At 35.6% G+C, this 26,564-nt stretch overlaps 1 protein-coding gene across 2 annotated transcripts; it reads right to left on the bottom strand.

Annotated features, from left to right (window-relative positions):
* Positions 1 to 26,104, bottom strand: LOC142337218 (uncharacterized). 2 transcript variants are annotated; one of them, XM_075386354.1, is made up of 4 exons: positions 25,710 to 26,104; positions 19,245 to 19,874; positions 12,098 to 12,382; positions 1 to 956 (listed from the first exon to the last, which is right to left on the bottom strand). In XM_075386354.1, exons 1-4 carry the CDS (start codon positions 26,002 to 26,004, stop codon positions 97 to 99), a joined length of 2,070 nt encoding a protein of 689 aa, XP_075242469.1. In that variant the 5' UTR covers positions 26,005 to 26,104; the 3' UTR covers positions 1 to 96. The 2 variants fall into 2 exon arrangements, with proteins under 2 accessions (XP_075242469.1, XP_075242470.1); XM_075386355.1 differs by having other exon boundaries at positions 25,723 to 25,814.
* Positions 26,105 to 26,564: the final 460 nt, after the last annotated feature.

Below are 26,564 nucleotides of genomic sequence, written 5' to 3'. Positions count from 1 at the left end.
TCAAACCATGAAGATAATTATAATTACTTTCTTTCACTCTGCTATCAACTTCCAAAAAAACCATGACTAAATTTGACCTAAAACTTTGCACTAAACCTATGAAGTGAATAAAAGACAAGATTGTTTTTCAATCAAATAGGTGGACAAAAGCACATTGAGAGCTTCTTTTTGAGTTTTATACGAGGATTTTGTTACACAAAAAACATCGTCAATGGTGACCTCAGCTGTCCAAGAAGTATTCTCAACCTCAAATTTGAATTTAATCGCGACATTCTCAATTGACAGACCAGTTTTTAATTCCAAGAGTGCAACTAAAAACTTCGTATCATATCTTTGTTCAATAGGTATTACATCTTCACAACCTCGTTCATTAATCGTTTCCATTAATAACTTCGCTTTGTCTACCGCAACACTCACTCCATCTAGAAAGTTGGAAAAATTAGTTTCCCTGAACACATAAAGGCTATTTATGATTATGAGAACTTCCAGTTTTTGGGTTCCTTCAATTTTACGACATTGGCAATTGACGGAATTCACAAACGGATGCTTCTTTAACATATCAAGAGTTCCCAACGTCGCAAGATCAATCTCGGGTTTAAAAATCATATCAGCACGTGAAACTGTGGTTCCAAAAGAATTCGAAGACTGCTCAATTGACATTTGGATAGCTTTTAGTTCGGCTTTCCACGAACCCAATTTTCGTCGCATTAATTTGTTTTTCACCTCCAAATTTGGCGACACGTTTTTATTAAACTTCTCTTGCTTTTCCAACTCGTGCCATGATTCACATTCCGATGCTTTGTCCAAAAATCGTGGCCGGAATAAAATTAAGGAGTCGCTTCTCATTTTCCGCTTAATATAATTCCACAGAAATAAAGTCGGAACTTCAGAGTTTTGGAGACAAAATTGCAGATACTTTGCAGCAGCAGCCTCCGACGCCAGCTCTTCGGTAGATGCTAAAATAAAATATTTTCGGTAAAATGGACTTACCCAAATCAATTACCCTTTGACTACCTAAACGTTAGTTTGGCAAATACCACCGCTGCCTGCACAATAAAAAATAAATGAAAACAAAATAAAAAAACAAATGAAAACTTAACCCGAATTTCATTTCAGAAGTACAAATCTTGAGTAAAAAATAATTGAAACGTTATCAGTATAGTTTTAGAGACAATTACATTAGCAATAACCAACAAATAGTTTCGTTAATATATTAAGCTGATCATTTGAAATCCTTTAAGCATCTGACAACCTGTCTTTTAAAGTTTCTTAGTACTGCTACTGGCATCACTTGACGAGGACCATCGGACCTTTTGATGGCCAATCAAGTAAGTGGCGGTTCTGTACGGCCTGGTTTGTACAGCAATGTAAACAATTTATTATTATTATTATAAATTAATCAAGATCAGATTACGTTGAGCGATTTGCTCTCCAACCACAGGAGGGGCTTGATTTTGTTATACCATGTTGGGGTCACACGTTAATTTATGCGCCACAAAAGACATTAGAGCTTATCATGAACTTACATAAATTAAACTTCATCCAGCGATTAATTGAATTCAAGAAAATGAAACCAAGTTTGTAGCTCCTTTTCAACTGACTTTAAGTAATACACTGCCGTTGATTGAGTTCAGTTGATCAAGTAGGCCAATCAAAAGCGATTGAGGTCAGGCTCAGGCAACACTCAAGAAATTGTTTGTGAAAACGTCAATCCACAAGTCAAAAATTAAATTTGCTTAAGGGAGCAAAAGAACTTCTCGGACAAAACCGTCAAGTAAACATTTGTAATGAAAATACGCACGTCAACGATAAATGCTTCAAACTTGTCAATAAGTTTTCAACTAATGAGTAAAAGGTAAACGGACAAAGATCTTCTGAGCCTTTCTTATGTAGTTTATTGAATGCAACAAATTTTTAGATAGTACAAAAAAATCTGTCTATCATTCATTGAGAAATCAAAAAATAGAAACAACTGCGTAGAGCAAATTACGATTGCTGAAACTGAAACTCCTCGAATTGACCTTCGCACCATCCATTTAACTCCAGAATGTTACCTTGAATCAAATATTTAGTGACTAGTAAGGCGTTAAGAGAATTGCTCGTCAACCTAATGCCTAAAGGGACAGAATTTTAATTTAAAAGGCGAAGCCACAATTTTGCATGAAAAAACAAATGCGTCTACGATAATTTTTTCAATCTTCGTTTGTCAGCAATTAATAAGTTTTCTCTGAAGAGTTTTCTCTTCAAGTCCATTGTCTCCAGAAACTCTTTGAAAAGTGCACTTAATGCCCGCTGGGCGCCATCTGTTGATCCCGTTTTTGAGGACGAAAAGATAAATGGGTCAGACGCAAAATCGGTCAAGCGAAAAAACGACAGGTCTAATATAATTGCTACAAACTTCGCTTGAGAGCAATTAATCATTTACTATCGCAAAAAGTTGACACTCAGCAATCAGGTTGAATACTAAAAATAATGCGGCTAAAAGATCGTACTGTCGAATTAGATAAGAAACACAACTAGTAAATTCAAATCTGAAGATTGCAAATCAGGAAAGCTGCCGAGACCCGACGCGAAAATAAAAAATGCCACATATAACAGCTATTTACACTTTCATAAATCATTTCCCTAATTTTTCTAATGAAAAATTAGCTGGATTGTGTAACGGCAAAAATCTAATTGTTACGCACTGATTTTAAGAGTGTTCATCGTGGTGTTATTGAGAGTAAAATTAGAGGTAAATAACTTGAATAATTGACATTGCACAAGGACTTATTTAGATGTTTCACAGTGCGGTTTTTAGCAGATATATTTGGAATAAAGTTAGCTAGTAATAGCCTTTGATTGAGCGGTTCAGATGCGTGATATATCCACTAAATGCCTTGTACATTAAAGCTTTACTCAGTTGTTACTCAGCTCTAAAGAAGCCAATTTTAACTTAGCATTTTACAAAGAGTTTTCCAGTTCAATCTTTAATTATTTTAACGCAATTAAATAACAATATTCAATGATAAGTTTCAGAAGTTTCATTTAAGTTTCAAGAGATTGTTATCAACTGATCGTCAGGCTGGTTCTCCGGTGTTCTGCTGATCGCCCTTCCGCAGGGCTGTACCTTGAGTTGTATTGGTCCTTCGTAAATATTTACTGATCTACAAGTTGGGCAATTTCCGGCTTTTGTACGTCTCTTAATGTTTGTTAAGTACATATACAATTTACGTATTGGCACCTACTTTATCAGAATAATTACTACACCAAGTACATAGTTTCTCATAAAGTTTTTTACCAAATATGCGAATTCATTGTCAGGGAACTCAAAAAGGTAAATATTGAGGCTTTTAGGCACTTAATATGTTTATCAGTAAACTGTCAATCTGCAGTTCTTTTTAGTAAACATAAACAAATTAGGGGTTACAGGCCTAGATGGAAATACTGGCTATATATGGCCTTGAGAGCTATCTGAATATGAACTAAATTATAGCACTATTTATGGATATTCATAGGGAAAACATCACGTAACTATGAGGCACGAAATAGGGGCGTGACACTAATTTAATTATATTTGTCTTTTTTAAGATCTGGCTCAAAGCATAAATTTATTATGTTCTCATCTACATTAATGTAGAATTGATTAGTTCCCATAAGTCCATTATTTTGATCCTTGCCGATGCTGCTCCAACATGTTTAAGGAAAGTCAAGAAAGCAGCTAATAAAAAAGGAAGTAATAAAAAACCGTCAATTATATTCAAAATTTGCAGAACTGCAGAAACTCGAATTTGAAAAAATTAATATAAACCTTTGTTATCATTGTCAATTTATTTAATCAGATCGATCATATCCAAACTTGCTTACGAGTTCACGCTGACATACTAGCGTCCAACGCAGAAAAAACATCCGAATATGGACTTTCCTTCTGTAGGATTTTCTTCTCGAGTCTTAATCCAGACTCAACAGAGCTGAACCCAACCAGACCAAACCAGAGTACAATCCAGAACAGATAATTAACTTTTTGCATTAAATTTGATTACTTTCGTTTAAATTCCGCTAATAAATTCCTGGTTTTTTGCCGGCTAATCAAATTTTTTTCTCGCGCCTCTAAACTTTCCACGGAATCAAAAATATATCACACCTTTGTGGTGTAACGAGACCTTCTAAATTGCCTCCATCAAATCCAAAACCTCCTACTTGCTGGAGAACTGCCTGTTTCTACTACGTTATCAAGAACATTTTTGCTTTCCTCAGGAAGGAAATAGGTTTTGAAAATGATCTCGAATAGGCCTATGTTTACAGGTTACCCCTTAGTGGCCTTTCGTACGTCAGGTTAAAATTGAGGTGACAAAACGTGTGTGCCATTGGTTTTCCAATCAGGCAGCTTAAATACAACTTGATACGAAAGTATTGGGCTCCTTAAGCTTTAGGAACAATTTTTTGGCGCAATATTTAGTAGGTAGGTACTCTTTTTTAATCATTTTCTGACTTTTGCAGGTAAATTTCTTACCATTAAGCAAGTTTGCTGATATCCCGATCTGTTATTAAAAAAATGTTGGTAAAGTCGGGTAGGTTATCTTTGTTGGAATAGGTTGGATAGTTACTGTTGTTGGTAGGTAGTAAAGTCAATAGGATTTCAGGAAGATTAGGGGCGAAGCAAAGTTAATTCTAGATTTCGAGGGGTAAAATTTGACAGGAGTGGCACCAACCCGACAGAACTACGTACTTTCAGGACCCTCAGTTTTTCAGGATCAAATGGGACTTATCTATCAGGACAACTTTTGTCCGGCTATGTAGAGCCAACTATATTAGTTCAATCAATCTCAATTTCATCCAAGGCCAATTTAACATCTAGAGTTGGTTCTACAACAGCTACTTCAAGTAAAATTTCTCTTTACGATGCCGTGTCTTAAAAACCGTTTCTTGGTAGCTTCAAGAGTAGTTCTGTGAACACGGACAGATCAATTTATCCTTTAAACCATTTTTCATCAAAGATTTTACCTTCTAACCAAGAACTTGTAAATGAGTAAGCATCCGCTATATTTCTTAAAATTGGTTCATCTTCATCTCAGAACGTTCTTCCTTAATCAGTCTCAGAATTGAAATCAACCAGATCTGATGATAACTCGTTTGATTGGGTGAAGTGACTTTAAATTTATCAAGCAACAGATTATTGTTCGCCTGTTATCGTTACAAGAGATATTCAAAGAATAGGGAAAATCCCTAGTCGATGGATACCACTGCAAAACAATTTTTATGTACGAACATTTAGTTGTGGCGAGGAAAACTATGAAATTAGCATCGGATAGCAATGCCTTTCTCGATGAAGTCACAGAGTTGAAGCCTCAAAATCCATCCGCCACTTTAAAGTACACTTTAGCAATTTGCATTGAATCATGATGTCCACTGCAAAAAATGTAAAACAGGCATTGAAAACGCTCCCGGCATTAGTCATCTTGCACTGGAAAAGACACGCTCTTAAAAATTCTCAATTTCTCCCAGATTTTTCGGATTAGTAATCTATGCAAAAGCTTAAACAATGTTCAAGCAGGTAGTTCTTTTTGCCGATGTTACAAAACAAAGGCTTCCCACAGTTCTTGTTAAACAACTGATCCGGACAATTTCTGTATAATGATTCTCATTTTTGGCCACTTCCTAATGATCCCCACAGTTCTTGTTGAACTGATCCCGACAATTTCTGTATAATGATTCTCATTTTCAGCCACTTCCTAATGATTCCCACAGTTCTTGTTAAACTGATCCCGACAATTTCTGTATAATGACTCTCAATTTCAGCCACTTCCTAATGATCCCCACAGTTCTTGTTAAACTAATCCCGACAATTTCTGTATAATGATTCTCATTTTCAGCCACTTCCCAATGATCCCCACAGTTCTTGTTAAACTGATCCCGACAATTTCTGTATAATGATTCTCATTTTCAGCCACTTCCCAATGATTCCCACAGTTCTTGTTAAACTGATCCCGACAATTTCTGTATAATGATTCTCATTTTCAGCCACTTCCTAATGATTCCCAAAGTTTTTGTTAAACTGATCCCGACAATTTCTGTGTATTGATTCTCATTTTCAGCCACTTCCTAATGATTCTCACAGTTCTTGTTAAACTGATCCCGACAATTTCTGTATAATGATTCTCATTTTCAGCCACTTCCTAATAATCCCCACAGTTCTTGTTAAACTGATCCCGACAATTTCCGTATATTGATTCTCATTTTCAGCCACTTCCCAATGATCCCCACAGTTCTTGTTAAACTGATCCCGACAATTTCTGTATAATGATTCTCATTTTCAGCCACTTCCTAATGATTCCCACAGTTTTTGTTAAACTGACCCCAACAATTTCTGTGTAATGATTCTCATTTTCAGCCACTTCCTAATGATTCTCACAGTTCTTGTTAAACTGATTCCGACAATTTCTGTATAATGAATCTCATTTTCAGCCACTTCCTAATGAATCCCACAGTTCTTGTAAAACTGATCCCGACAAATTCTGTATAATGATTCTCATTTTCAGCCAATTCCTAATGATTCCCACAGTTCTTGTTAAAGTGATCACGACAATCTCTGTATAATGATTCTCATTTTCAGCCACTAACTAATGATTCCCACAGTTCTTGTTAAACTGATCCCGACAATTTCTGTAAAATGATTCTCAATTTCAGCCACTTCCTAATGATTCCCAAAGTTGTTAAACTGATCCCTGTAATTTCTGTATAATGATTCTCACTTTCAGCCACTTCCTAATGATCCCCACAGTTCTTGTTAAACTGATCCGACAATTTCTGTATAATGATTCTCATTTTCAGCCACTTCCTAATGATCCCCACAGTTCTTGTTAAACTGATCCCGACAATTTCTGTATAATGATTCTTATTTTCAGCCACATCCTAATGATTACCACAGTTCTTGTTAAACCGATCCCGACAATTTCTGTAAAATGATTCTCATTTTCAGCCACTTCCTAATGATTCCGACAGTTCTTGTTAAACTGATACCGACAATTCCTGTATAATGATTCGCATTTTCAGCCACTTCCTAATGCTCCCCACAGTTCTTGTTAAACTGATCCCGACAATTTCTGTATAATAATTCTCATTTTCAGCCACTTCCTAATGATCCCCACAGTTCTTCTTAAACTGATCCCGACAATTTCTGTATAATGATTCTCATTTTCAGCCACTTCCTAATGATCCCCACAGTTCTTGTTAAACTGATCCCGACAACTTCTGTATAATAATTCTCATTTTCAGCCACTTCCTAATGATCCCCACAGTTCTTCTTAAACTGATCCCGACAATTCCTGTATAATGATTCGCATTTTCAGCCACTTCCTAATGATCCCCACAGTTCTTGTTAAACTGATCCCGACAATTTCTGTATAATAATTCTCATTTTCAGCCACTTCCTAATAATCCCCACAGTTCTTCTTAAACTGATCCCGACAATTTCTGTATAATGATTCTCATTTTCAGCCACTTCCTAATGATCCGCACAGTTCTTGTTAAACTGATCCCGACAATTTCTGTATAATAATTCTCATTTTCAGCCACTTCCTAATGATCCCCACAGTTCTTCTTAAACTGATCCCGACAATTTCTGTATAATGATTCTCATTTTCAGCCACTTCCTAATGATTCTCACAGTTCTTGTTAAACTGATCCCGACAATTTCTGTATAATGATTCTCATTTTCAGCCACTTCCTAATGATCCCCACAGTTCTTCTTAAACTGATCCCGACAATTTCTGTATAATGATTCTCATTTTCAGCCACTTCCTAATGATCCCCACAGTTCTTCTTAAACTGATCCCGACAATTTCTGTATAATGATTCTCATTTTCAGCCACTTCCTACCATTGATCGACTAGAGTATGTCAGGCAATTATACCTCTGCCTCAACTTCATTGGACGGCATGTACAACAAAAAGGGCAATTCAAAATATAAGGGTCAACTACGGCAAAAAGCATCGCTTTCTATCCCATCAGATCTGTCCAGCACATAAACCAGCAGTCAAAACACATCAGCCGTCAAGTCAAACCGGTTCAGCTAAATGGCACAGGAAAAGTAGGCGTTGAACCGATACGGCGAAGAAAGGAAAATATGAGTAAACTGGCCATATATTTATTGCGACTTCATCGCCATGTATTGCATCGCAAGCTCTACGTCATGCAGCCAAAGTTTTCCGAGGTTGACAAATTGTGGATCGCGAACACTCGAACTATACATAACCCCTAAATAACAGACAAAAAATCTTCCACTAAGAAAACGATCACTGAGCAATCCGAACTTCTCAATTTTTGCAAAATTTCAGCTAAGATTAAATTTTTTAAAAACAAGCCACACGTTAATTGAATCTTCCGATTATTAGAACGCCTTCAAATGCAGAAACAGACAACTATGTAATCAAGAAATCAATAAGTTTTCCATCGATCAAACGATGATAACACAACGATTACTTCCGAGGTTTGTGGTATCTAGTTTGAATCCTCTAGGTTTCTTAGCACAACACAATATCAGACCACTGAAAGTTGTACAGTCATCATGGTCAAAAAGGGGACAAGCCATTGAACCTTAAATAACACTCAACAGCAACAAAATCTCCTAGAACTCAACACTCTTTCAATCCCCGGAAGTTTGTTGCAGGACGAAGAAGTAAATTGAAGAGCTCTTCATTCATATTCATGCGCCTCACTGTACGCGCTCTAACCTGTGGTGATTATCTGTAGTAGATATTAATGAAACTGTCGAAAAATTGTGATCATGGGAAAAGCACGAGTGGCGCCAATCGAAAGGTTTCACCAATCATGAGATAACAGCGGTTTCTACGCAGCACAAATAGCACAATTTGCTAGAAAAAAGCACAAAAACCAAATACATCAAAACTTTCTGATTCAACCATACAATCGTCCTTTTCTTGGATTAGAACTGTAGAGATGCGGCATCGAAATAGCGCAGCAATTACCCTGGTAGAAACACTTGATGTAACAACAGCATATGACTGAAGCTTCATAGCTTCAGCTGACAATACGGCAGGCTATGAAATCAAACAAGTGAACAGCAGTTCTCGGCGTATTAATACTCCATCAATACTAATACAATAAACGGATAACTGGCCCATTTAGGACATCTTTAAAGAACAGAAATCAGATTATCTCATCGTGCAAATTTTTCCCACAGTTGCATACAAAAACCTCAACATCGCAAGTTTGAGAAATCTTGCGGTTGCAAAAAAGCGACAGATATCCATCTAGCCACTAACACTCTGACCTTTTGTCAAAAATGCAATCCGGGCCAATGGTCAGTTTTCTAAGCCAATGGTCTCCAATTCTGCCCCATCAATTCATTTTAGACGGAGTAGTAACTAGTCAGTATGCTGTTTAACAGACACGTTGATGCTTTATGGAGTACCATCGGTTTTCAGTTCTCCGAGCGAGCTCTCTGTATACAAAAAGTACGTCAGCGGATTCCCAGCCGAAGAATGGCTCTAGAACTTAATCCACTTCAGATGTGGAGTCGAAAAACGTTCACCGCTCGCAACACGTTCTTGTTATGTCTGCAAATACGGTTCTGTACATGTTGAGAACTTTTTTTATAAGCGTGTGCTAAGCATGCTACTCGATACATTCATCTATTCAGAACAGTTTTGAGAGCAGTGCATTTACAACTTTCTGAAAGTCTCCAAAGGTTCTAAAACAAGCTGCGCCGCAGCATCATTAGTAGCTGAGGTAAAACCTAAATTTTTCCAATCTAACAACACTTGAGTTATTTAAAAATCAATTTTCGAAGTCAAAAGAAAACAAAACCGACTAAACGTCAGAAGAATTGCTCTCGAACGACTAGTGTGAGTTCTAATTAATTGCAGCCTGCTTCAATCCGGGGGAGGGGAGGGTGGGAGCCGAAATGGGACTAAGAAGTTCTATAGTGGGCTTCAAATAACCACATTAGAGGTTAACATATACCACTATTAAGATTTAAAGAGAAAAATGCCACCAGTTTTGGCGCACTTTTCATTCGATATTAGTACTAAACTGCCGCCAATTGAGTACAGCTGCTTGAAATTGTGATTGAGAGAATTTTAGATCACGCAAAACAAAAAGTCAAGGGCGTAAAAGTGAATCAAAAAGTCAAAACGGTCAAGCAAAAATTTTGCATAAAAAAGACAAACACGTTTACAATAATTGCTTCTCTACAAGAACAATTAAAATCCTTACAAAAGACAAATCCTTTCAAATATGACGTACGTTTGAAATATTTTTACCTAAAAGATATTTAAAAATCTATGTAAAAACGTAAGATAAAACCTCAGTAATTGTGCACATTGCAAATAGGACAAAAAACCAAAATCTTGATATAAAAAAAGCTAAGAACGTTTTAAAACCAGCCCATTTTGCTGCAAATATCTCATCGGAATCTCAGCGGCGGGCAACTAAACGCAGCAAAGAAGACAATGACCGGTTTGAATCCGATACATTAAAGTATAAACGTCATAATCTTAAATGAGAAAACTGATAGATGCGAAGAAATTAGAAGAACATTAAAAAATTGTCATAATCAGTCACTTTTCTCTCGAAATGTTGTCAATTTTGTGAAGTTGAAACTGTCATAAATCACAAAAAACATACAAAATTTACGCAAAATCGGTCGCAAAACCGCTACGCCTAGCCGTAATAAACAATATGTTCACCTCTCGATCCCATTCTTAAAGAGAAAACTGCAATAATTGGCCTAAAAATGATGCAAACGTGTCAAAATGACCTTATCTGTTCAAAACAGTATATTTTGCCAGATCATCCCCGCTCTCTACAAAAACTGGTCAAAATGTCTGAAAACAAAAATGGGAACAAGTGAAGCAGCCTATTGAAACCATTTCCTTTAGAAAAAAAAACATTTCAAAAACTGATTTGAAAATGCCGCACGTGAACAAAAACTTCTCTCTGGCCTAAACACTGTTTTTAAGTGCGGTAATTCCTGTTCCAAGTAATTTCCTATATCATCGATGAAAAAAGACGTCCCATCAGTAAAACCCACGAAGACAGTAATAACACTGCTCTTTACATTACCTGCCTATTTTTCGAATGATATGGTAGGACAGTAAACATATTAAGCAAAATAATTACGCACCTGAAGCGGAGACCCTTTGAACGTTGAAAGCTGTCGGGGTTCCATGACACAATAAGTGGCTTTGTGATACATCGGGGATCCCTTGATTGGAATGCTTTTGAAGTCAAAAGAAAACAAAACCGACTAAATGTCGAAAGAATGGCTCTCGAATGACTAGTGGGAGTTCTAATCAATTGCAGCCTTCTGCATTCCGGGGGAGGGGGGAGGGGAAGCTTAAATGGGACTAAGAAGTTCAATAGCGGGCTTCAGATAACCAAATTAGTGGTTAATTTATAGCACTAATAGGATTTATAGTGAGAAAGGGCGCCAGGTTTGGCGCACTTTTTCATTTGACTTTTAGTATTAAATTGCCGCCAATTGAGTTCAGCGGCTTGAAATTGTGATTAAGCGAGAATTTTAGATCACGCGAAACGCAAAATGTCAAGGACGTAAAAATCACTCGAAAAGTCAAACCGGTCAAGCGAAAACTTTCAATTAAAAAAGGCACACACGTTTACAATAATTGCTTCTCTAAGAGAGCATTTAATCACAACTAAGCTTCAAGACATGGAATAAGAGAGGGATTGAAAATTCGATTCTCCTCTATTGAAAGTAGCGAAAAAGTAGTTCAGATTCAAAATCTCCCAAAAAAAGTAATTGGCTCAAGAATTCTCACGGACGAAACACTGTCGACATTAAATTGCTATATCGAGTTCTCGGCTTTTGACAAATATTTCAAACTACATAAGCAATCGGCATTTTAACTTCAAAACTTTTTCAGTTGACGCAGACATTTTGTCATTTTCCTTGAGAGCAATATAACAGTCACTAAATGTCGGAGAAAACTGAAGTGAAAAGCGCAACATGTCCGGAACCGATTTATGTGAGAGTTTCTCCTTAATCAAATAGAAGGCGATCAATGTACTAATTTTGTAATTGTTTTGGTAGGTCTTCATTTAAAAATAAAGTTAAAACCAGAAACTGTGATCTTACCTAAGAAAAGAAACTTTTTCTTGTGAGGAGGCACCCTTGTAAGCTCTACCAACAACGGTATGACCACTTTACTCTTTGGGCTAGCATCCGTACGTTTGGACGATATCTTCACTTCAGGTTTCTGAAAGCCCATTTGTCGAACTGCAACCGAGGGTACACAATTGTTGCGGTCTGATATCATGGCCAGCTTCGAGTCTACACGTTGATCAAACTTGGGCACTGGCCTCATTTTCATGAAGTCTTCAGGTGTAAGAGAACTTCTCAGATAAAATTCAGCTACACGCGCTGAAACATGAACAAAAAATGATTACGGACACAGTTAATGTGTTAATGTTGAGCTTGTATGTCCTAATATACAATCTTTCTAATGTTTTCCATTTCTAGCTGCATGTACATATCATTTACTCATTCCTAATAACATCCCACTTGGTAAATCTGTGTCTTCAATATAGCTAAAGCATAATTTAAAAATTTTTAAAGCAAAATTTGACTCCTTGCTCGGGTACAAAAAATTTTCTTGCAGGAAACATGTCATGATTTGTTGTTCGAGCGTCATGTAATGACGAAAGGCACTCTATTCTGGCAAGCCTCTTCTGTTTCGTATTAAAAAAATAATTCTACAAAAAGGGTTTTCGAATATCAGAAAGTGCTTTCAGAAAAATCTTAGGTTTTCCCAAACCAAAAAAAGAGATCAAGTTGAACAAAATTAATAGCTTCTGAGTTCATTAAAAAAGTTGACGATATCGGTCTTCTCATGTATTGACTGCGGAGCGATAAAACTTCCATTTTTCCTCTTCTAAGACTAGATTTACCAGCACTCAGTTTTCAAGTAAGTTGTTTCCATGACTTTTGTCGGCAAAACTGATTTCGAAATAAGAATGTGGTTTTATCCCTGACTATGGTGCAATTTTCCAGATCAAATCAGGGTGGTGCAGATTTTGTCAATTTATTTTCAATTCTATTCTGTTTTCCAATTTTGTCTTTGTTGGTATATGGTAATTCTGCAGCTATCGAACATGATGACTTTCGAAATAAAATACGCTTTTTTGAGCTTGTACAGCATTTCGTTGAATTAATGAGTCAATCAATGCTATCAAAATAAATCTGGCAACAGTTATCTAACCAAATATATTTATAGCTATTATAAAACTCAAGTAAAAAGCTCCCGACTTAAACAGCTGTGAGTCTTGATGGCTTAAACAACGCCTGTGCTCAAAAATGACGAGGTCATTCAAGATTAACCGCATTGGTCAGTTTTCTGATACATTTGCAACAAATTCTATTAAATAAGTGATATATTATTTCAAAAAAAGCATAATTTTACAGTTTCTTGACAGCACGTATTGATCTTGTTTACTACGACAGCCATTAATTCTGATCATAATGAATTTCTGCCCAATTTCTTGCAGTCTCTATATATCATTTCTTGGTGTCAGAAACAGGTGGCGTGTTATAAATTATTATTGTTTTCATTAAGCAAGAATGGTATGCAAATAAAGAAAACAATGAATTTGATATCAATTCTTTCTCAAAGTTCAGAGCTTTAGAACTTTATTCGAACTTGACATTTTCGTTAAGTTTTTATTTCATGGGAATTCTAACAAACAGTTTCTGTTCTCTATTGTGGCATCTCCCGTGATAAGGAGCTTAGCTAGAGGTATTCCTATCCTAAAAATGAAATTGTTTTAGTGACGCTCTTATTCAGTATTTTGCTAAATTTTTTCAAGTGTGGGGTAAAAGGTAAAAACGTTCTGATTTCTGCTAGGTTTACAGGGGGTTGTGTATAAACTGATCGGCAGTAAGGTAGTAGTAGTAACTGAAATTTTATAATTTTATCGCGTTTAATGTTGTTCCATTTTCTATTTTATCAACCAATCAAAAGACGAACAAAGCGTGGAATCTAGTGCTTCGTTTGAGTTGCATGAAAGTTGAACTAAATTTTAAAAAAAAATTGATGGCTTTCAGAACGCCAAATTCGAAACAGAGCTCATTTTTCTGTTCAGCTGATGTTACTAAATAGTGTTATGAAATGTACCCCTGTTTCAATTCCTTGGAAGTATCGAAGCCAACCTTTAAATTTTGACGAATTTCCCAAGACTGATTTTTGTAATAAAAATTTCTCCCAATTTTCTTAAAGTTGGATTATTTACAGAGAAATATTTCATTTCTGATTACTGATGAGATAATGAGGGCGAAGTCTATCATCTAATTTAGCACGATGAAAACTAGCTGTGCGAAAGCACGAGATCGCCAGCATCCTTCTTGAAATATTTGTTCGAAGAAGAAGTTCTTATCATTAAGAAGTAGGAGGGATATCAGTTCTTAAAACGACCGATAGAACTGCTTAACTAAGTACTGCATATAGCTAGACTCGCGCCCATCGAAAGATCAAATCGCGGAAATTAATTATTTCCACAAAATTTTAAAAAGCTGAAAATTACTAGAAAAAGTCATGATTTACCGTCTCTATAAAGGCAGGCAAGATTTAAAACCAGAGCATATTCCTTCATCTGAACTTTTTTGAGCTGGTTATTCTGTTTGAATTTCTGTCGCAAAGGCTGCAAATTGATCTCATTAAGTTCAGCATTTGTAACAACAAAACTCGTATTTATGCCAGAGGCGCGGGCACATTTTGAGCTGTCAGAGTTCTGAGGAACGTAAACATCATTCGAACTCTGACAAGAACAGCCTCCAGCTTGCTGTTGAACTGATTCCGCAACCCGCGTGCTTATATCTTGATGCCAATTGTCATTTGACGGCTGTGGTAGAAGTTGAGATTGTACAGCTATATGTTCAGTCACAATTTCCTGATCGGAATCACTAACACGAATCGTTCTCTCTATCGCCTGAGACAGCTGCAAGTTTCTACAACTAAGCATTGGTCCGCTTAACAGTGGGTCACGCTGAACTTCAATTGATCCCAGTATAGATTCCAATTCCATCGAACTCCTAGGTTTGAAAAGCAGATTGGTTCCTGATGGCAGTGTGTTCAAAAATTTGTTCAACATCAATTTTGCAGTTTCAGGTATTTTCAGGTAAGCTGTTAATAATTTTGCACTGCATGCGTTTGCAGCCACTAGTTCGTTCGATCCTGAAATCAACCAAACTGGATAATACAACCTATTGACGCAAGCAACAGAAAAATAGAAAAATAACGTCATATTATTAAAATAGCTGACAGAAAATAAGACATAAAAACTAAACTCATTCATAAAAGTAAAGGCTCAAATAGAAAAATTACATAAGAAACAGATTGTTTTTGAAGGGTGTATTCGGTAATATTCTGATACCAGTTTTCCCTAAATTTTCTTTGAATGAGCTGCAAATCGATAGAATTTTAACTGTTCAAAATTCGATAAAAATGAAAAAACCCAAGGCAAAAATCCAGATAGAAGTATCACTGTTTTCCGCAAAGACTGGCAAGCTCAGTTTCATATGAATTTGTTCATCTTGATCATAAGACTCTTTTGTCATGCAAAAAGTTGTTTGAAACGAGGGAGGGCATGATCAAGATTAACAGATTTTACGTGCAACTCAGCTAACCGGAAAACTTCTATCTCAATTTTCTCCGTAATTACAGATGTCATTTTTCTAAATTTTAGAGCATTTACAATCTATCGATTTGCAGCTCATTCAAATAAAATTTGCTGAAAAAGAGAAATCGAAATATTAAAGAAAACGCCCTGCCATGTAATTTCATTTGCGTGTTTAGTTTGGCTAATGAGTGTAAGAAAATAGCATGTTTAAACTCGATTTAGACCTATATATTTTTTCAGAAGCTGCCCTCGAATGAAAGTTTTATTTTGAGAGAGTGATGAAGGTCTCGTCTGAGACCTTCATCAAAAATTATTCAGGTTGATGAAAACAACTAACAGGCAATAAGAGTTAAAAATAACGCCAAGCACACAACGTCAGTCGAGAAATTGCATGAATTAATGAACAGAAGCTGAATAGAAGCCCACCCTATGTCACAGTTCGTAAAAATCCTGACGATGAAAAAAAAACAAACATAGCATGAACCGTCCTGAATAACAACACAAACAATTGGAAAAAAACTGCGAAATCATTTACATGAGTAGCAGACCAATTTAACATTAGGAGCCAAGGAGACAAATTAGTACCAAAAATTAAGAGAAAACGAAAACCGCATGCCGAATACCAAGGTTTTCGATAGAAAAACCACGAAGTTAGAACAGAAAACTTTCCGTTAAAGATAAAGTGATGAGCCTATATGAGACCTATATGAGACAAGAAGAGCCAGATAAAAACACCAAATAAAAATCTACCAATATTCCAAGCTGAGGGATTAAAAATTCCAGTGGTCCTTTCTAGTCAAAAGCCTCTAAAGTTTTCAAAACTTTGAATGAACTTAGAAATATAGCATTTATTGCATTTAAGTGCGAATTACGAAAATATAGACGTCAAGGAAGGACTGAAACTAACATCAATTTAAAAAGTGAATTTTTCAATTTGAATTCAGGTCTTCCAAGCATTTTCAGAACACCTAGCACTTGATACACTAAAAAGCCAACCAAGAAAGTCTATACAAAAAAAATACCGCTGTGCTTTACCTGTTTACCCGTTTTGAATGCCAGAGAAAATGAAAACAGACAAAATAACACAAAATTGTCATTTAAATTGATTTTTTTAGAGTTAGCGTATTTAAAACCAATGTTTCTTCTCAAACACCCACAAACTTATGATTTGATAGCTGTATTGTCAACAGAAATCTTGAAAGACGAATAAGGGAACAGAAAAAACAGGAAATGATGAGAAATCTTGAAAAACAACAAAAAGTGTTTAAGAAAGTTGGAAAAACTAGAAACTTTTTCAGAAATTCGTTAATGCTTCCTGAAGCCAAAGTCTCCAAAAGCATTTTTCTGTCAATGACAATCAAAGAGAGATGGTAAAACAAAAAAGCTGTCCCCTTGATTTCATGAAAATGAGAAGTAAAAAAAACTTTGAATACGAAAATTGATAAACTTTGAAAACTAAACAAAATTGGAAAAGTTGCGCAACTAATAAGTAAATGTTTAAAATCCTTGGCAATGATGTCTAAAAACCAAAAAATTAAAAAATCAAAAAATTAAAAAACGGGAAAATTTATCAAAATTGTGAAAAAGCTAGCACACAATTTTACTACATTTTTGATTGTCAATTCGGCATAAACAATAGATATACATTAAGAAAACATTTAAAAAAATGCGTTATTCGGGTCACAAACATTCAGAAAGCAACCATTTCACCTTGAATACAGGTCTTCCCAGCAAATTCAATAACTAAAATTTTGAAAGACTACTTACTAAAACCGTTTAAGTCTCTCTAACGCAACTTAATGCCCATTGGGCTGTGCCTGTTTATCACTAGAAGTTCAAAGCAATAAAAAATAAATCGAAAAATTACAAATAAAAGACAGAGCACTAATACTCTGACTATAAAAACATCGCAGGACAAGTGCTGAACTATAATCCGAAAACAGGACAACTTATAACGTGACTATCAACATATCTACAAAAACTAGACTGTAATTGTCAAAAGAGCACATACCCCAAAAACAACCTTAAAACGACTATCGTCAGATGATTAAGTCTCGAACGACTGGCGAGGCCAACAATTTCAAAAAGTCATAGTACAGAAATTTTTATACAGAATTTCTAACTGTGGAGGGGTTTAAGTCAGCGACCTCTCAGATGCAAGTCTGGGATATTAACCTCCATGATAGACGGGCTAGAGGTATTCCTATCCTAAAAATGAAATTGTTTTAGTGACGCTTTTATTCAGTATTTTGCTAAATTTTTCCAAGTGTGGGGTAAAAGGTAATAACTTTCTGATTTCTGCTAGGTTTACAGGGGGTTGTGTATAAACTGATCGGCAGTAAGGTAGTAGTAGTAACTGAAATTTTATAATTTTATCGCGTTTAATGTTCTTCCATTTTCTATTTTATCAACCAATCAAAAGACGAACAAAGCGTGGAATCTAGTGCTTCGTTTGAGTTGCATGAAAGTTGAACTAAAATTTAAAAAAAAACTTGATGGCTTTCAGAACGCCAAATTCGAAAAAAGCTTATTTTTCTGTTCAGCTGATGTTACTAAATAGTGTTATGAAATGTACCCCTGTTTCAATTCCTTGGAAGTATCGAAGCCAACCCTTTAATTTTGACGAATTTCCCAAGACTGATTTTTGTAATAAAAATTTCTCCCAATTTTCTTTAAGTTGGATTATTTACAGAGAAATATTTCATTTCTGATTACTGATGAGATGATGAGGGCGAAGTCTATCATCTAATTTAGCACGATGAAAACTAGCTGTGCGAAAGCACGAGATCGCCAGCATCCTTCTTGAAATATTAGTTCGAAGAAGAAGTTCTTATCATTAAGAAGTAGGAGGGATATCAGTTCTTAAAACGTAAAGTAATTCACCTGAATAACAAAGCTCACCAGCCTAATTTTTCTGATCGTTCAGAACTTTCAAACATAACCGACTAGCGTCAGTCGAATTGCTCAAACGACCGGCGAGCGGTTGGCTTCGTCAGTAGCTAGGCACGGTTTAGTGAGGCTAGCTTTGGCTTAATTGAAGGGGCGTAAGTGAGCGCAGCGGGGGGGGGGGGTGCACCGGAGGGCTGATGGGATGGCTGACCACGTTTAAGACTAACTGAAACCTCAAATTTCAGACAATTAAAATTTTGAACAGAATAAAAAAACCGACTAACAAAATGCCCAAAAAATATCATGATTGTATCAAAAAGTATAATATATGCTTTATGATTTGAATTGTCAAACAAGGTCGCAAATGCATTATTCTTATTTAAATAATTGAGGAACAGTTTAGTGCCCGAAAAATTACTTTGATGACCCAAACATTAAATTTTTACTCGCTCGCAAATTCTGCCTCACTTGATTTTCAGGCACGCTCTCAGAATATTTCATAATAAAAAACCGCTCTTTTTCTTTCTTTCCTCGCCTTTTGACTTTTGGTCAGCAGATTGAAAAAAAAATTCCACCTGCTCTCATTTCCTGTTTCACTGACGGGCGACTGATTATCTGAGTACCACACTATAGCTACGCTCAACTTAACACTTCGCGCCCATCGTAAGCTCAATTAGCGGCAAACAATTATTTCAACAATACATTCAAAAGTTAAGATTTACCGTCTTTATAAAGGCAGGCAAGATTTAAAACCAGAGCATATTCCTTCATCTGAACTTTTTTGAGCTGGTTATTCTGTTTAAATTTCTGTTTCAAAGGCTGTAAATTGATCTCATTAAGTTCAGCATTTGTAACAACAAAACTCGTATTTATGCCAGAGGCGCGGGCACATTTTGAGCTGTCAGAGTTCTGAGGAACGTAAACATTATTCGAACTCTGATAAAAACAGCCTCCAGCTTGCTGCTGTACTGATTCCGCAACCCGCGTGCTTATATCTTGATGCCAATTGTCATTTGACGGCTGTGGTAGAAGTTGAGATTGTACAGCTATATGTTCAGTCACAATTTCCTGATCGGAATCATTAACACGAATCGTTCTCTCTATCGCCTGAGACAGCTGCAAGTTTCTACAATTAAGCATTGGTCCGCTTAACAGTGGGTCACGCTGAACTTCAATTGATCCCAGTATAGATTCCAATTCCATCGAACTCCTAGGTTTGAAAAGCAGATTGGTTCCTGATGGCAGTGTGTTCAAAAATTTGTTCAACATCAATTTTGCAGTTTCAGGTATTTTCAGGTAAGCTGTTAATAATTTTGCACTGCATGCGTTTGCAGCCACTAGTTCGTTCGATCCTGAAATCAACCAAACTGGATAATACAACCTATTGACGCAAGCAACAGAAAAATAGAAAAATAACGTCATATTATTAAAATAGCTGACAGAAAATAAGACATAAAAACTAAACTCATTCATAAAAGTAAAGGCTCAAATAGCAAAATTACATGAGAAACAGATTGTTTTTGAAGGGTGTATTCGGTAATATTCTGATACCAGTTTTCCCTAAATTTTCTTTGAATGAGCTGCAAATCGATAGAATTTTAACTGTTCAAAATTCGATAAAAATGAAAAAACCCAAGGCAAAAATCCAGATAGAAGTATCACTGTTTTCCGCAAAGACTGGCAAGCTCAGTTTCATATGAATTTGTTCATCTTGATCATAAGACTCTTTTGTCATGCAAAAAGTTGTTTGAAACGAGGGAGGGCATGATCAAGATTAACAGATTTTACGTGCTACTCAGCTAACCGGAAAACTTCTATCTCAATTTTCTCCGTAATTACAGATGTCATTTTTCTAAATTTTAGAGCATTTACAATCTATCGATTTGCAGCTCATTCAAATAAAATTTGCTGAAAAAGAGAAATCGAAATATTAAAGAAAACGCCCTGCCATGTAATTTCATTTGCGTGTTTAGTTTGGCTAATGAGTGTAAGAAAATAGCATGTTTAAACTCGATTTAGACCTATATATTTTTTCAGAAGCTGCCCTCGAATAAAAGTCTTATTTTGAGAGAGTGATGAAGGTCTAGTCTGAGACCTTCATCAAAAATTATTCAGGTTGATGAAAACAACTAACCGGCAATAAGAGTTAAAAATAACGCCAAGCACACAACGTCAGTCGAGAAATTGCATGAATTAATGAACAGAAGCTGAATAGAAGCCCGCCCTATGTCACAGTTCGTAAAAATCCTGACGATGAAAAAAAAACAAACATAGCATGAACCGTCCTGAATAACAACACAAACAATTGGAAAAAAACTGCGAAATCATTTACATGAGTAGCAGACCAATTTAACATTAGGAGCCAAGGAGACAAATTAGTACCAAAAATTAAGAGAAAACGAAAACCGCATGCCGAATACCAAGGTTTTCGATAGAAAAACCACGAAGTTAGAACAGAAAACTTTCCGTTAAAGATAAAGTGATGAGCCTATATGAGACCTATATGAGACAAGAAGAGCCAGGCAAAAACACCAAATAAAAATCTACCCAATATTCCAAGCTGAGGGACTAAAAATTCCAGTGATCCTTTCTAGTCAAAAGCCTCTAAAGTTTTCAAAACTTTGAATAAACTTAGAAATATAGCATTTATTGCATTTAAGTGCGAATTACGAAAATATAGACGTCAAGGAAGGACTGAAACTAACATCAATTTAAAAAGTGAATTTTTCAATTTGAATTCAGGTCTTCCAAGCATTTTCAGAACACTTAGCACTTGATACACTAAAAAGCCAACCAAGAAAGTCTATACAAAAAAATTACCGCTGTGCTTTACCTGTTTACCCGTTTTGAATGCCAGAGAAAATGAAAACAGACAAAATAACACAAAATTGTCATTTAAATTGATTTTTTTAGAGTTAGCGTATTTAAAACCAATGTTTCTTCTCAAACACCCACAAACTTATGATTTGATAGCTGTATTGTCAACAGAAATCTTGAAAGACGAATAAGGGAACAGAAAAAACAGGAAATGATGAGAAATCTTGAAAAACAACAAAAAGTGTTTAAGAAAGTTGGAAAAACTAGAAACTTTTTCAGAAATTCGTTAATGCTTCCTGAAGCCAAAGTCTCCAAAAGCATTTTTCTGTCAATGACAATCAAAGAGAGATGGTAAAACAAAAAAGCTGTCCCCTTGATTTCATGAAAATGAGAAGTAAAAAAAACTTTGAATACGAAAATTTATAAACTTTGAAAACTAAACAAAATTGGAAAAGTTGCGCAACTAATAAGTAAATGTTTAAAATCCTTGGCAATGATGTCTAAAAACCAAAAAATTAAAAAATCAAAAAATTAAAAAGCGGGAAAACTTTTCAAAATTGTGAAAAAGCTAGCACACATTTTTACTACATTTTTGATTGTCAATTCGGCATAAACAATAGATATACATTAAGAAAACATTTAAAAAAATGCGTTATTCGGGTCACAAACATTCAGAAAGCAACCATTTCACCTTGAATACAGGTCTTCCCAGCAAATTCAATAACTAAAATGTCGAAAGAATACTTACTAAAACCGTTTAAGTCTCTCTAACGCAACTTAATGCCCATTGGGCTGTGCCTGTTTATCACTAGAAGTTCAAAGCAATAAAAAATAAATCGAAAAATTACAAATAAATGACAGAGCACTAATACTCTGACTATAAAAACATCGCAGGACAAGTGCTGAACTATAATCCGAAAACAGGACAACTTATAACGTGACTATCAACATATCTACAAAAACTATACTGTAATTGTCAAAAGAGCACATGCCCCAAAAACAACCTTAAAACGACTATCGTCAGATGATTAAGTCTCGAACGACTGGCGAGGCCAACAATTTCAAAAAGTCATAGTACAGAGAAATTTTTATACAGAATTTATAACTGTGGAGGGGTTTAAGTCAGCGACCTCTCAGATGCAAGTCTGGGATATTAACCTCCATGATAGACGGGCTATGAACGATCAAAGCTCCCAATCGCATTTATTTCTGCGAAGAGTTAATACGCTCAATTCAAATCAATCAAAATATCAAAAAGTCAAACGTGAAAAAGTCACTCGAGAAATGAAATCGGAAGAATGTTCTAGAAGAAAAGCGTTATGCATAAATTTTGCATAAAGGACACCTTCACAATAATTGTTTCAAACTTCGTTCGAGACCAATTAACAAATCAACTAATATCCTACAAACAGACCCCATACGCAAATTTAAAAATCAGAGTACAAAAAACATTCCTATTTTTCGACCTAGAAACTATTGAAACACGTCATTACATACTGAATAATCTAATTTCATCGAACTCTTTAACAGAAAGTGGCAGAGCGGAACAATACAAACGAGGGAATTAGTAAAAAAAATCATTGAAGGCATGAGAACTATTAACTCGAAAAAGCATTAACCGGATCGAATACTGTTGCAACACAACGCCGATGGAATAAACTTGTATTCGGATTAGATGAAAAGACAACAAATAAAGGCAAAACTAGAAAAAAAACACGTATATTTTGCAAAACATAGTCAAAGTCAAAACAAGTATAATGAACTGATTATATTGACTAGGGTTACTTTGACTTAAAAACACTATGTGACCAGTCATTGATGAGACTAATTTCCTAGATGACAAAAAGAGAACAACAACAAAGGGGCAAAATTGGAAAATTCCCAGATTCGTAATGAAAAATACAATAACAATACAAATAGAAGTTATACTAAACATTAGCTATCAAATGAAAACACTAAACAGTCTCATTTAGGCTTCTTAGACAACAAGTTGGACGTGCCATTACTGAGACTGTGTAATGAGAGTAAAAAAGAACAAAAAGGTAAAATCCGAAAAATTTTCTTATTAAGTGAAACGTTGAGTCAAAGCCACAAAAACATTTAGCTATCAACTGGAAACAGACTCTAATTCTGTCTCACTATAAACCATCTGCGACCTGTCATTAAAACGACTAAATGAGGAGACAGCGAAAAAACACGGGCGAATCAGAAAAATGCATTATTGTCTTCTTTTTAAACAGAGAATTCCGAAGTCAATGACAAAAATCAAGTAAGCACCATTAGAACAAATTTGTCCAAACACCGATTTCTCAATTTGCTGCCAAAAAGGAAAAACGACACTTGAAAACTACCAGCCTTTCCGCTCCCTTTAATTTGACTTCTCAGAGACAAAATGTATTAAATAAAAGCATACACCACTCATTAAAATATAAGTCCTTTGAATCGTAAAATTTAGCAGATCAGGTCCTGAAATACTAATTAAAGAATCTTTATAGAACAAATATAAAAAACACCATGAAATAATTTGGATAGATTTGGAAATCAATAAAAAAACAAAATAAACTTTTTAAAAAGTGAACAAAAAGTTCCGCTCGCGAAAAAACAAACGAATTAAATAAAAGACCATTTTCTCAATTCACTTTAAAATTGGAATATTGAAATTTCATGTCACAAAATAACTCGCTTTTTCGCTCCATTTCCTTATTTCATTTTCTCACGTTACTCTAGAATTATAATGAAATTTTACGCCACGCGCTTCTTCGCTCTCAATCCTTTTTGAGCAAAATTACAACAGAAATATGACTTCCAAACTTAACAAAAGTTGTGAATAAATAAATGAACAAACACAACCGAAAGACTCACGAAACAAATCGAAGCCAAATTTCACTTTAGTAGTAGCCAATTATTCCCGTAAACCTGAACTATTCCTAAACAATATCATACACCGGACAACAAAACAACATAAAGAGAAAACTGGAGAAAATGAATTTCTGTTGAGCTTAATCTTAAAAAAATTGAGCACATCGACATCTCAGAAGAGTTCGTCAGACTTTTCAATGATGTATCTGTTTGATAAACCAGTAGCTATAATAAAAAGGATATTTTAAACAACACTGAAAGTCCAAAACGACAAAAAAACTCACAAAAAGTTCTAATGTCGTGTAACTTACCAACAAATTTCAGTAATAAAATACCTAACAATCTGTCCCGTCTAATTGCTCAAATTTCTGCTAGCTCAATATTTTCTTACGGTCCACAGGAAAAACAAACTGAACTGATGCAAATCAGCAACTGATAAAAAGAAAAATTAAAAACAAATCCGTACTAAAAATAAATCAACGTGCATTTGAAAAATTTTTTTAAATACAACATATGTGGAAATCTGTTGTATCTTGATAATATTAAAAAAAAACAAACCTCACTAATCGCTAACAAAACATTTAAGACAGAAATTAAAAAAGCTATGAAAGTTTTAAAACCAGCCTATTTTGCAATAAATATCTGATCAGCATCTCAGCACTCGGGAACTAAACGCAGCGAAAACGACAGTCTTTAGTTTGAATCCAATACACCAACGTGTAAACGTGAAAATTTTAAACGCGAAAACTGATAAATGCGAAGAAATTGGACAGAAATATAGGGAAAAAATGTCTTAATACTTTTTTTCTCGAATTTTAGTTAATTTTGAGAAGTTGAAACTATCATAAATGACCAAAAACATAGAAAATTGTGCCACAAGCCGTCATAATCAAAAATGCTCCCTTCTCAATCCCATTTTTGAAGAGAAAATTGCAATAATCAGCCTTAAAATGATAGAAACGCGTCCAAATGGCCTTAATCTGTTGAAAAACAGTATATTTTGTCAGATAATACCCGCTCTTTACCAAAAATGGTCAAAATGTCTGAAAACAAAATTAAGAACAACTGACGCAGCCTTTTGAAACCATTACCGTTTGAAAAGATCATTTCAAATACTGATTTGAAAATGCCACACGTGAATAAAAATTTCTCCTTAGTGGATAATTTTCCACGCTTATTTTTCTCGCTCTCTCTCAAACAATTGTAGTGAACAATTAACCACTCCCTCTTCACTCTGCTCTTCAATTTTGATCAGCAACTTGAACCAAACACTTGGTTTTTAAGTGCCGCATTTCCTGTTTCAAGTAAACTCCAAAATCATCGATGAAAAAGACGCACCCGCCAATAACGGCCTCCATACGGACTCTTCGACGACAAAGGAGACCCACATTTGGCATCGGATAGTGAAAACCCAAGAAGAGACCAATAATAGCACCGATCTATGCATTGCCTGCCTATTTTTCGAATGATATGGCAGGACAGTAAACATATTAAGCAAAATAATTTCGCACCTAAAGCGGAGACCTTTTTGAACGTAGAGAGCTGTCGGGGTTCCATGACACAGTAAGCGGCTTTGTGATACATCGGGGATCCTTTGATTGGAATGCTCCTATAGCTGACAAGGTACGCAGCCTGTGATGAAAAGACGCCCCATAATGCTAAGAGATCATACGGAGATTCACGACAGACTGTCTCAGGTTTAATCTCCTTGTCTCTAAAAGGCTCAGGAATCTGATTGCGCGGATAGTCCGGGTACTGGTCGTTCAGGTAACTGGCGACGCTGAGTGGCAAAACAGATAATGACATCGTCAACCACTCAACGGATAAGAATAAAACTCACAACTCAAACATCTAAAATAGAGGCACCTCTGTGCAATAACAAACCAAGAGACATAGTTGTAAGCTTCTCAAGCTCACAAAACATTGCACACTAATTTGACGCCTTTAAGCAAGCAAATTATAACCGCAGCCTATAATTAAGCAAATTTCAATTCTGAAAATATAAACCGAATAAAGTCGGACTGAGTGCTCTCGGACGACTAGAGACAGGTGCATTGGCTAGAAATTTAGACGGGTGCATAGGCTAGAAATTTTTATGTTGCAAAGAATTCTGGATGGAGACGGGCTCGGCCCGCGACTCTCGGATTAGAGTTGGGACATTAACCTCTTCGATAAAGGGCTATGTACTGTATTTGCTCACAATCGATTTTGTTTTAGCAACAGACTTAGTTTCTGAATGCGCGCAATTCAAATCACTCGAAAATCAAAACGTCAACAGCGAAAAAGTTACTCAAGAAGTGAAATCGAAAGAATGCTGTAGAAGAAAACAGTCAAGCAAAAATCTTGCATAAAAATACACACACGTT

Source organism: Convolutriloba macropyga, chromosome 3 (genome assembly GCF_964194025.1).
Source record: "Convolutriloba macropyga chromosome 3, txConMacr16.3, whole genome shotgun sequence".
NCBI lineage: Eukaryota > Metazoa > Xenacoelomorpha > Acoela > Convolutidae > Convolutriloba > Convolutriloba macropyga.
The sequence above is the reverse complement of the archived record's forward strand: the minus strand, read 5'-3'. Positions and strand labels throughout refer to the sequence as shown.